Source organism: Drosophila santomea, chromosome 3R (assembly GCF_016746245.2).
Source record: "Drosophila santomea strain STO CAGO 1482 chromosome 3R, Prin_Dsan_1.1, whole genome shotgun sequence".
NCBI classification, from domain to species: Eukaryota; Metazoa; Arthropoda; class Insecta; order Diptera; family Drosophilidae; genus Drosophila; species Drosophila santomea.
Window position 1 is genome coordinate 6,599,439 of NC_053019.2, and position 10,099 is coordinate 6,609,537.

At 45.6% G+C, this 10,099-nt stretch overlaps 3 protein-coding genes across 5 annotated transcripts; 2 read left to right on the top strand and 1 right to left on the bottom strand.

Annotated features, from left to right (window-relative positions):
• Window positions 1-68: 68 nt before the first annotated feature.
• LOC120450761 (amidophosphoribosyltransferase) lies at window positions 69-2,303 on the top strand. 2 transcript variants are annotated; one of them, XM_039633899.2, is made up of 2 exons: window positions 69-210; window positions 291-2,303. In XM_039633899.2, exon 2 carries the CDS (start codon window positions 295-297, stop codon window positions 1,924-1,926), a length of 1,632 nt encoding a protein of 543 aa, XP_039489833.1. In that variant the 5' UTR covers window positions 69-210; window positions 291-294; the 3' UTR covers window positions 1,927-2,303. The 2 variants fall into 2 exon arrangements, with proteins under 2 accessions (XP_039489833.1, XP_039489834.1); XM_039633900.2 differs by having other exon boundaries at window positions 82-210; window positions 288-2,303.
• A 267-nt stretch (window positions 2,304-2,570) lies between these two features.
• Window positions 2,571-4,220, bottom strand: LOC120450762 (transcription initiation factor TFIID subunit 7). Its single transcript, XM_039633902.1, has 2 exons — window positions 4,054-4,220; window positions 2,571-3,980 (listed from the first exon to the last, which is right to left on the bottom strand). Exons 1-2 carry the CDS (start codon window positions 4,150-4,152, stop codon window positions 2,736-2,738), a joined length of 1,344 nt encoding a protein of 447 aa, XP_039489836.1. The 5' UTR covers window positions 4,153-4,220; the 3' UTR covers window positions 2,571-2,735.
• Window positions 4,221-4,479: 259 nt separating this feature from the next.
• On the top strand, window positions 4,480-8,633 carry LOC120450758 (ER membrane protein complex subunit 1). Of its 2 annotated transcripts, XM_039633896.2 has the most exons (13): window positions 4,480-4,713; window positions 4,780-5,422; window positions 5,579-5,725; window positions 5,810-6,122; window positions 6,195-6,215; window positions 6,504-6,838; window positions 6,891-7,085; window positions 7,148-7,225; window positions 7,284-7,485; window positions 7,545-7,697; window positions 7,764-7,934; window positions 7,999-8,232; window positions 8,292-8,633. In XM_039633896.2, exons 1-13 carry the CDS (start codon window positions 4,619-4,621, stop codon window positions 8,450-8,452), a joined length of 2,748 nt encoding a protein of 915 aa, XP_039489830.1. In that variant the 5' UTR covers window positions 4,480-4,618; the 3' UTR covers window positions 8,453-8,633. The 2 variants fall into 2 exon arrangements, with proteins under 2 accessions (XP_039489830.1, XP_039489831.1); XM_039633897.1 differs by lacking the exon at window positions 6,195-6,215 and having other exon boundaries at window positions 4,482-4,713.
• The last annotated feature ends 1,466 nt before the right edge of the window (window positions 8,634-10,099 follow it).

The window sequence follows — 10,099 nt, forward strand, 5'->3', positions numbered from 1 at the left end:
TTAGATGACCTATTCCGAACTTAAGTGCAATCTACATTTTAATTTGAAAATACAGACAATAGAATGCTATCGATCCAGCAGCAACCAGATCTATCGATATCGGCGACCGATCGATATTGGGCTTGATCTCGACCGATTCGAGAAAAACTAAGCTGTGCGTGCGAGCGTGCGAGAATTTTTCTTGTATAAAACCGTTGCGTAAACCAACAGGTAAATCAGATCGCCTTCAACAGCGCCACTACCTGCAATCAGTTGACTTCAACTACCATATTGCACATATTTCCCAGCAGCAACATGTCAGCGCCACAGCAACAGTCGCAGCAGCAGCAACAACATGTGCGCGTGGTCGAGCAGCAACAGGTGGAACCAGCTGAGGCGGTGACCTCCAGCAAGGCATCGGAATCCATCTCGGCTAGCAAGGAGCTAACCGGTTTAACGCACGAGTGCGGCGTTTTTGGGGCCATCGCTTGCGGAGATTGGCCCACCCAAATGGACATTGGACACGTGATCTGCTTGGGACTGGTTGCACTGCAGCATCGCGGGCAGGAGTCCGCAGGCATAGCGACCAGCGAGGGCAAGTGCTCCAAGAACTTTAACGTGCACAAGGGCATGGGAATGATCAGCACCCTGTTCAACGATGATTCTATGAAGAAGCTTCGTGGTAATCTGGGCATTGGTCATACGCGCTACTCGACTGCTGGCGGATCCGGAGTGGTCAACTGTCAGCCCTTCGTGGTGCATACGACTCATGGAGCATTGGCCCTGGCCCACAATGGTGAGCTTGTAAACAACGAATCTCTGAGGAGGGAGGTCTTGGCCAGAGGCGTGGGCTTATCCACCCACAGCGACAGTGAGTTGATCGCCCAGTCGCTGTGCTGCGCCCCGGAGGATGTTTCCGAAATGGATGGACCCAACTGGCCAGCCAGGATTAGGCATTTCATGATGCTGGCGCCACTCTCCTACTCGCTGGTGATCATGCTAAAGGATAAAATCTACGCCGTGAGGGACACCTATGGAAATAGGCCGCTGTGCATTGGCAAGATAGTTCCCATCAATGCTGGGCACGGCAATAACTCAGACACACCTGCCGATGGTTGGGTAGTTTCCAGTGAGAGCTGTGGGTTCCTGTCGATCGGCGCAAGATACGTCCGCGAAGTGGAACCTGGAGAGATAGTGGAGCTGTCGCGAAGTGGCTACCGCACGGTAGATATTGTGGAAAGACCCGACTTCAAGCGCATGGCTTTTTGTATATTTGAGTACGTTTACTTCGCCCGCGGAGACAGCATCTTCGAAGGTCAGATGGTCTACACAGTGAGGCTGCAGTGCGGCCGACAGCTGTGGCGAGAGGCTCCGGTGGAGGCGGATATTGTGAGTTCCGTTCCTGAGTCTGGTACAGCGGCGGCGCATGGCTATGCCCGTGAATCTGGCATTGAATTTGCCGAGGTTCTCTGCCGGAATCGCTACGTGGGACGGACATTTATTCAACCCTCCACTCGGTTGCGGCAGTTGGGAGTAGCCAAGAAGTTTGGAGCCCTATCCGAGAACGTGGCTGGCAAGAGATTGGTCCTGATAGACGATTCCATAGTGCGAGGCAACACTATTGGACCAATAATTAAGCTGCTGCGGGATGCCGGCGCCCGGGAGGTGCACATCAGAATTGCCAGCCCGCCGCTCCAGTACCCATGCTATATGGGTATAAATATTCCGACTCGAGAGGAATTGATTGCCAACAAGCTGAACCCCGACCAACTAGCTAAGCATGTGGGCGCCGACAGTCTGGCTTATCTTAGTGTGGAGGGGCTAGTGGAGGCTGTCCAACTAAAGCACCGGGATGCAGGCGCTGGTAACTCCAGGGCAACAGGCCACTGCACCGCCTGTCTTACAGGCGAATATCCCGGTGGGCTGCCCGATGAGTTAAGCTGGTGATACCGATTGAGGCTCATAACAGCTAAGAGTCGAAAAAGACTTTTGGAAACCAGTTTTGCACGCAATTGCCCCACTCACTACAAAACAAACAAAAAAATGCATTATAAATAGCCATAGAGGGCTCGGAATTACTGTCACAAATTTTGCATTTAGTGTATCTAGCATTACAGCCCACCCATTCCTATTTACACTCTACCTTCTTAGATCTTAAGTAAAAAGCCCACGTGCCTCCCCAAGCTAAAAGACACCGATTAAAGTCTGGTTTTGCCTCTGGAACTATACTTATAGTACAAAATACATAATTCTTTGTTGCCCATCTTGAATATCACTAAAATTTGTTATTTGCAAATGCCGATAATAAATTATTATTAAACCAGGCTTTTTTTCTATGCATGGAAAGTCATCGAAGATATGAAATTACGTGTATGACATCAACCAGTTTATTCCAAGGTGCGATTAACAAGGCGACGCTGGTGACTCTTTGCTGCAATGCACCATTTCATAAGGAGGTCATGGGATCGAAACGCACTGTAGGTATAATTCTTCGAATTTTAGATTATTGATTGATAATAAGACATTGCAATAATTACGTAGAAACAGATTCATTTGTCGTACTCTGTCGCCTTGCAAGAAAGCGATCTAATTCGTTTCTTATCAAATACTGGTTAAAAACTTTAATCATACACAAATAATGAGTTGACCAATGATAGGGCTACACTTCTTGTTTTAAATTAAATCTAAATAATTATATACATGGTTTAAATAAAGTCTATGCTACTCCTAGAACAGCCGATTTGTATTCTATATTCTTAAGACTCCAGCATATTCTCAAAGTCCTTTAGCTCCAGTTCTCTTTCAATAACCTGAGTGTAAAGATTATCAAGCGTTTCCTGCATTCGTTGCTTGAGTGTGGCATTCTGTATGGAAGCGATTTCCGTTGACTTCTGCACCTGTTGGGCCTTCAGTTCACTTATCTGCCGCGTCAGTTGATTGATCTTCTGCTGCACCTGTTGCTGCGTGTACTGCGGCTGCGGCTCGTCTATGAACTCCATGTTCTCAAACTCCTCTCGCTTGGCTAGCATTTGGCTATCGTAGAAGCCACTGGGAGCAGCCAGGTTGGAGCTCGACCCGGCGGCGCTTAGCTTAGGACTGCTGGCTTCATGCCCAAACATAGACTTGCTAAACTCGCTCTGATCCATTTTCACGCCGCTCGCCCCGGTATTACTGCCACTAGCGCCAAAGAAGTCCGACATCCGTGAATCATCAGCCGAAAGGCGTGAGGATTCCTCCATCTCCCGCCGCTGCATGGTGTTGTTGCCTCGAACCGGCTCATCCTCGTCATCCGTGGTGGATACTTCCTCGCCGAAGATGTCGTGGACAGCAACTCCCATGTTCGGGCCCCGGTGGGAGGGAAAGTTGCTGGCTTCGTCATCATCGGACTCCACATTAATGTCCCGCTGGTTGCTCATTTCCATGATTGTCTTTTCGCTGGCATGCATGGTAGTTTCGTCCTGCAGATCGTCATCTGCATCGTTGTAGGGCTTAATGTCCGATTGTTCAAGATCATCCATGGGCTTGTCCTCTTCGTTTATGATTTCATAGTCGACTCTCACGGCCTCGTTGTCAATACGGAGCAGGTGCTTCACTTCCTTCTCGATTTCAGGAGCTTCGACATTTTTTTTCTTCAGAGTTTTGCGGAATCGTCGTTTTCTGACATTCTTGCAGGGAGGTGTGATACCGTGTGGAAATAAGTATTTTTTGTCCACCTTGTTGGGATCCTTCTTCTTGTTTTTGTTGGGCGACTCCTTCTCTGTCTCGTCCTCCGGCTCCTCCTTGCAAATTAGTATCTGACAGATGTCTGCCGACTTGTAGAAGCTCTTGTTGTCAATGGTCTTGTAGCTCTCCACGACAGTGGGCAAGTCCACGAGCTTCGTGTACAATAACTGATCATCGATTCGCACTTCCCCGTACCTCAGATCCTGATCCAGTTGGATGGTCAGCCGTTCCTTTATGGTGCCAGCATTTATTGCCTCATGGACCGTGTCCGCCACTTCCTGCGGGTGATGGTGATCAGTAAGTCAAGTTTCACGGCTTCTTCTGATGTTTGTTTGATGTGTTTTGACTTACCTTTGGCACGCGCATGATAAACTGGCTCTCCAACTCTACGCCATCTTCCCGCGGTTTGTGCTCAGCTTGCTTAACCTTGTCGCTCTTCTTTTCAAACATTTCAATCCGATTTTTCGAGAAAAATTGTAGTCCTTTTGAAGATACTAAATGCGTATTAGAGATGAGATTTCAGTTCACAGTTATCGCTCCAATCGCCACAAATACTTTAAATCTTTCACACTGAATCCGCATCTGCAGCAAAAATAGCGTTCTATACCGCAAAATAGAATATCATTTCTCGCAAGCTACTTAAAAATAAATTCAAACATAAAAGTGAAGGCCAAAGGGTTGGTCGCCCGTGTAAAGTGGGTATACCAACTGCTTTGAATATCGGATGTGAATCCGATAACATATCGATATGGCAATCATCAGCCAACCCTGCTCCAATTTCGTCTTCTCATCCCTTTTGCCATGACGGAAAACACGAATTGATGTGGATTTCTATTAATTTATAACATAAAAATACGTCGAAAGTTGAACTATCAGACATCGCGCTAGTCGAAGGGCAGAAAGCAAGGCGGACGACATGCAGGAGAAGTGGTTACTGGCCGGCCTTTCGGTGGCGCTTCTAATGAGCTCCTGCTCGGCGCTGTACGAAGACCAGATCAAGAAGTTCGACTGGTAAGTATGGAACGATATCTGACCATTGACCCGGCGTTAATCCGGCGGATATATGTCGCGTTACAGGCGAGGCGTTAATGTGGGAGCACTGAAGCAGTCTCGCGTGGACCTAAACCACTTTCAGCCGCGGATTCTGGTCAGCACTCATGAAGGAGTGGTGGCCAGTCTGTGCGTGAAGACCGGCGAATTGGTGTGGCGGCAGGTGCTCGAGCAAAAGCCGCGCGGCGACATCAAGCTGCTCCAGGTGAGCGGATTCTCCGATGACAGCAGCGAGACGGCTGCCGCTCCTATGGGCAGCAACCTGGGCTTCGACATGCTAACCGTTCAGGGACACGCGCCCGCTTTGGTGCGCGGTTGGAACACCAATATGGGTGCCCTTGAGTGGGAGTGGTCCATCATGCCAATGAACACAGAGCGAGCCCAGGACGCCATGTGGATCTACAGTAAGTCCGTCCTATACCACGTGTTGCCTGCCTGGCGGAGCCACTTGGAGGTTACAGCGTATTTCGCCAGCTCGGGCCACAGCACTGGCAGCACCAGCAAGGTTATAGCTCCTTGGATCACCCCAGAGAGCTGCACGCTCAGCGGTACTTTCTACGTTTGCACGGAAGGAAAGCAATTGATTAGCCTAGATCTTGTTTCAAAAAGCGGTCAGGTGATTCGTACTTCGCTCGAAACGGAGCCGAATGAAAAAACTCAGGCCCTAACGGTAAGAAAAAGATATGTTGAACATTTATCTAATAATTTTAAAACCGTTCTGGCTTAACTATTGCTTTTATCGAAAGTGAAGTAATAGATAGCCTATTTTAGGTTGTACGATATAATGTTATAAGATAAGTTCTAATTTGTGCAAATATTTCTACAGGGTCTGAATGGTGTTGTAATTGTGGATGGCAAGCCAATTAGTGTCAACAAGGAGCAATCGATCTGCGGTGGCTTGCAAAGCTCTAGCTACGCCGTGGGGAGCTTTAACTACCGCAAGATCTTGGCGTTTGCCGATCTGTCTTCTGGAGTACGTTTAAACTTATATTTACTATTATATTAGTGTATGTTCTATGTGTAATGTAATTGTTTCTTTTAATGTGCGTTTGGACAGATTCTCAAGATCAATGCTCTGTATTTGGATAACTGTGCACCGGCAGCCGAGTTGGAGCAGAGTCTGCCATTCCCCAAGCATTTTGGCACTCCGTCGCTGAACAACTTTGACTGCAAGCAGAAGCGCAATGGCGAGGGCAAGAACTGTCTGTTTCTGTTTAGCACCACATCGGAATCCATTGTGGCAGTGCAGCAGGGACGCGTTCGTTGGTCGCGTGAAGAGGCGCTGGCCAATGTGATCGACTCACAGTTTGTGGATCTGCCGCTGGCCGATACCGAGGGCACATTGGAGAACGAGATGAAGGGCAAGGCCGGTGAGTGTGCTTAAGTTATCCACTACTTTAAGGTAAACTTTTAACATTTATTATTGAAAATGCATACCAAAGCGGATTTCACAAGTTTTGAGAGTAAGTGAACGTTTACTACACGTTTGTTACGTGATTAACATTTTTTATTTTGTGGTTCTTAATGTTTATTTAAAAATGTGCGAGTGTTTTTTAATAAATTCAAGCATGCATTACTAGTTTTATGCTAGTGCTTTACAAAGTTTTTCTACTGGCCACTAATTAAATTCCAATGTAAATTTAAACATTAAATTTTAGTTCCTTAAAGTTTAATAAGAGGTCCCATTTAATTTTTACTTTTAAGTGTAATACATTTTTTCACTAATATATATGTCTTTCCCATTTAAACAGGAGACATTGCTAGTGCCTTTCTGCGTCGCATCACCACTCAAGCTGTTCAGATTCGGAGCTTGTTCCTTCATGTTATCGGTCTAGGACCTCCACCTACGGCCACCCAGCGAGCTGGGTTGGTCAGGGATTCCTTTGGTCTCCACAAGATGCTGGTTTTATTAACGCGTTCTGGAAAGATCTTTGGCGTTGACAATGTCTCTGGAAAGCATCACTGGCAGTTGTATCTTTCAAATGTTATTGGATTCGCCAACAACGAACAGATGCGTCTGATTGTCCAGCGCTCGGCCAAACACTTTCCGCTTCAGCCCCTGTGCACTATTTTGGGCAAGAATGCTGTAAGTCGGACTCGTATCGTATAGTTCCCACGCTTATTCTGAACTTCCCTAGGTCAACGGCAATGGCGTACTCTATCGTTTTAATCCTATTACGGGCCAAGTAGCCGAAGGTGGTCTCGTTCAGCTGGACTACAAAATTAAGCAGCTCTCGTTGCTGGAAGAAACGGAAAAGGACTTTGTGAAAGGCATTCTGTTAATGGATTCTTCGAACAAGGTACACGTTTATCCTGAACATGCAACGCCACTGGTAAGAAAAAAATTTCTATGATAGATATATATGAATGAGATACAAAATCTTTATCTTTACAGGCTGATGGCATGTATTTGTACACCGCCGATGTGAAATCTGCAGAGTTGTCCGGCTATTTTATTAAATATGCGGGCGGGGTAAGTAATACATATGTTTAATGGGTCAGCACTTTACTTATTAAACCATTTCCGTCAGCAACTGTCCAGCACGCACATTTGGAATGCTCGTCTGGGCGGCCACAACTCCGAGCAACAGATTATTGGCGTCGCCGGCAAGAATCCCATCGAGCATGTACACTCCCAGGGACGTGTGTTGGGCGATCGATCGGTGCTGTACAAGTACATCAACCCTAATTTAGTGGCTTTTGTTACACAGGCCCCGGATTCCACACACAAATGTGAGTATGCATGCGCTTCGTTTAATTTAGAATCCATTTACATGGCACACTCTCCACAGCCGTGCTAAATTTGTATCTGGTTGATGTGGTCTCCGGCTCCGTGGTTTTCACCATGACGCATCGTAAGGTGCGTGCACCACTAAGCATTGTCCACTCGGAAAACTGGCTTGCCTACTCCTATTTCAATGAGAAATTGCGTCGCACAGAAATTAGTAAGTTATAACAAGGATAGCCTTTAAAAATATTCATATTTACTAAACTTCATTCACTTGTTACAGCCACAATTGAACTGTACGAGGGCAAGACTCAGGCAAACAGTAGTGTTTGGAGCTCCTTGCAAGCTCCACCAATGCCCCTTGTGGAGCGCCAGTCTTACATACTCCCCACAATAGTAGAGGCTCTGCGGGAAACTATTACGGAACGCGGAATCACCAACAAGCACGTGCTTAGTAAGCATTATCGAAAGCTATTTGATCGCCAAATGGGTTGATAACAATTCGTCATTAATTCTAGTCGGCACTGCAAGTGGTTCCATTGTTGAAATGCCGTGGCATATGCTGGATCCCCGTCGTCCGATCGCATCTACGACTCAGGGACGTGAGGAAGGAGCCATCCCCTACATACCCGAGCTGCCTTTGCCAACGGAGAGCCATATAAATTACAACCAGACGGTGGCCCGTCTGCGAAATATTTATACCGCGCCCAGTGGTTTGGAGAGTACCTGTCTAGTCGTTGCTACGGGTTTAGGTAAGGAGATTTATTCAGATTATTTTTTAGTTAAAGCAATTTAATTCCTTTTTTTTCAGATTTGTTCGTTACGCGCGTGGCGCCATCTAAGACGTTTGACTTGTTGAAGGAGGACTTTGACTATATTCTCATTTCCATAGTGCTAGTCGCGCTCACATCGGGCTCGTTGATTGTTAAGCATTTGGCGTCGCGGAAATTGCTCAAGCAGGCGTGGAAATAGGCTTGGCATTATTATTAAATAATTGCTTTAAATACATATAAAATTGTACTGCGACCAAATAACACAAGGGAGGATGGAATGATGAGAAAGTGTAAATCGGCGAGAGAGTATATATACATATAACAATTCTGATATCTGCATTACATCCCACAATGCGAATAAAACCCTTTCTCAACGCTAAGCCTAGGCAATTATTTATAACTAATTATATAGCGTTAAACATCAAATAATTATAATTAGCTGTTGAAAGGTTTTTCATTGCATTTTTCTGTTCTTTTGATTTGTGTACGTTTAGATTTGCATTTGAAAAATATCAGCATTAAAAGTGTGTTTAAAAAATATAGTCAATAAAAGCATTTGTAAAGGAGGACAATGGTAAAGTAAATAAACAATTTTTTCATCAGAATTAACTAATTAGATATGTTATTAGCTATAAACTGGCGGTGGATTAAAAAATTGTTGATAATAAAACTATTAGATACTCGTTACTCAGATAATGGTAGTGCAAAAGTAAAAGTTAAGATTGTGGGCGTGGCCCATTTGGACGGCGTTTTTTACTGGAATCTGCATGCTCAATCTCAACTTTCTGGCTTTTATTCATACATACAGGGTTCGGCACTCGAAGTGTAACCAATTCAGTTTGGAACATTACTTTTACTTGATTCGAAGTACAAAATGTGTAAAAATAATACAAAATTCAGAAACAATTTACTTTATGAATGTGATTTTCAAGTATTTCGGGTATTTTGGCCCACTCGCGGACAACAGCTTTTTCAGCGCCTCGAGACTGGTGTATCTTTTAGTTCGGACCTTGCTCTCCAAAATGGCCCAAAGAGAATAATCCACCGGATTCGCGTCTGGTGAATTCGAGAGCCATTGTGTGGTCGTTATGAAGTTCGGAACGTTTTTTTTATAGCCATTCTTGATTCACTCGAGCTTTATGAGACGGTGCCGAGTCCTGTTGAAACGTCCATGGTCTGCCACCGAAATGTTTGTCTGCCCACGGCTTCAAAGCAACCTCCAGAATACTTTCCCGATAATATTGCGCATTTACCTTGACCCCAGGCTCGATGAAAACGATTGGAGAGCGCCCATCTGCGGTTACAGCGGCCCAAACCATTATCCGTGGAGGGTGTTGCCTCCTGGTGGCCAATCGATGACTCAAATTCTCGTATGAACGGTTGGTCAAGTAAACCCTATCGTTTTGTGAGTTTACGAATTGCTCAATTGTAAAAATTTTCTCGTCAGAAAGCATTATGTTTGGAAATTGACCACCTTCGGCCAAGCGAAGCAACTCCTTTACTCTCTGAAGTCTGACTGGTGGCTGCTTTGGTGTGGATCATGCGCCTTTTGGATCTTATAATCATTTTTCAGTATACGGCGGATGCTACGATCAGAAATTTTCAGTTCTTTCGCCTTTTGACTTGCACTTCGTCGGGGATTTCGCTCAAGTCGCTCCTTCACTTTTTGCATCATTTTGGGTGACGTTGCAGTCTTTTGATGACCACCTCCAAGACGTTTTGCGATGCTACCAGTATCATTGTAACGAGTTATGGTGCGATAAACGAAAACTTTGTTCACTTTAAGATGTTTGAGCTCTCGAACAATCGCTGGTTGTGATTTTCGAGCTAAATATAATGCAATCAC

Bases quoted from the DNA above. Each gene is read 5' to 3' on its own strand.
- LOC120450758 (XM_039633896.2), top strand. From the start codon at position 4,619: ATGCAGGAGAAGTGGTTACTGGCCGGCCTTTCGGTGGCGCTTCTAATG. The intron at 6,839-6,890 runs GTAAGTCGGACT...GAACTTCCCTAG, and splicing joins CTATTTTGGGCAAGAATGCT to GTCAACGGCAATGGCGTACT. The intron at 7,935-7,998 runs GTAAGCATTATC...CATTAATTCTAG, and splicing joins CACCAACAAGCACGTGCTTA to TCGGCACTGCAAGTGGTTCC.
- LOC120450762 (XM_039633902.1), bottom strand. From the start codon at position 4,152: ATGTTTGAAAAGAAGAGCGACAAGGTTAAGCAAGCTGAGCACAAACCG. The intron at 3,981-4,053 runs GTAAGTCAAAAC...CATCACCCGCAG, and splicing joins TTATCATGCGCGTGCCAAAG to GAAGTGGCGGACACGGTCCA.
- LOC120450761 (XM_039633899.2), top strand. From the start codon at position 295: ATGTCAGCGCCACAGCAACAGTCGCAGCAGCAGCAACAACATGTGCGC.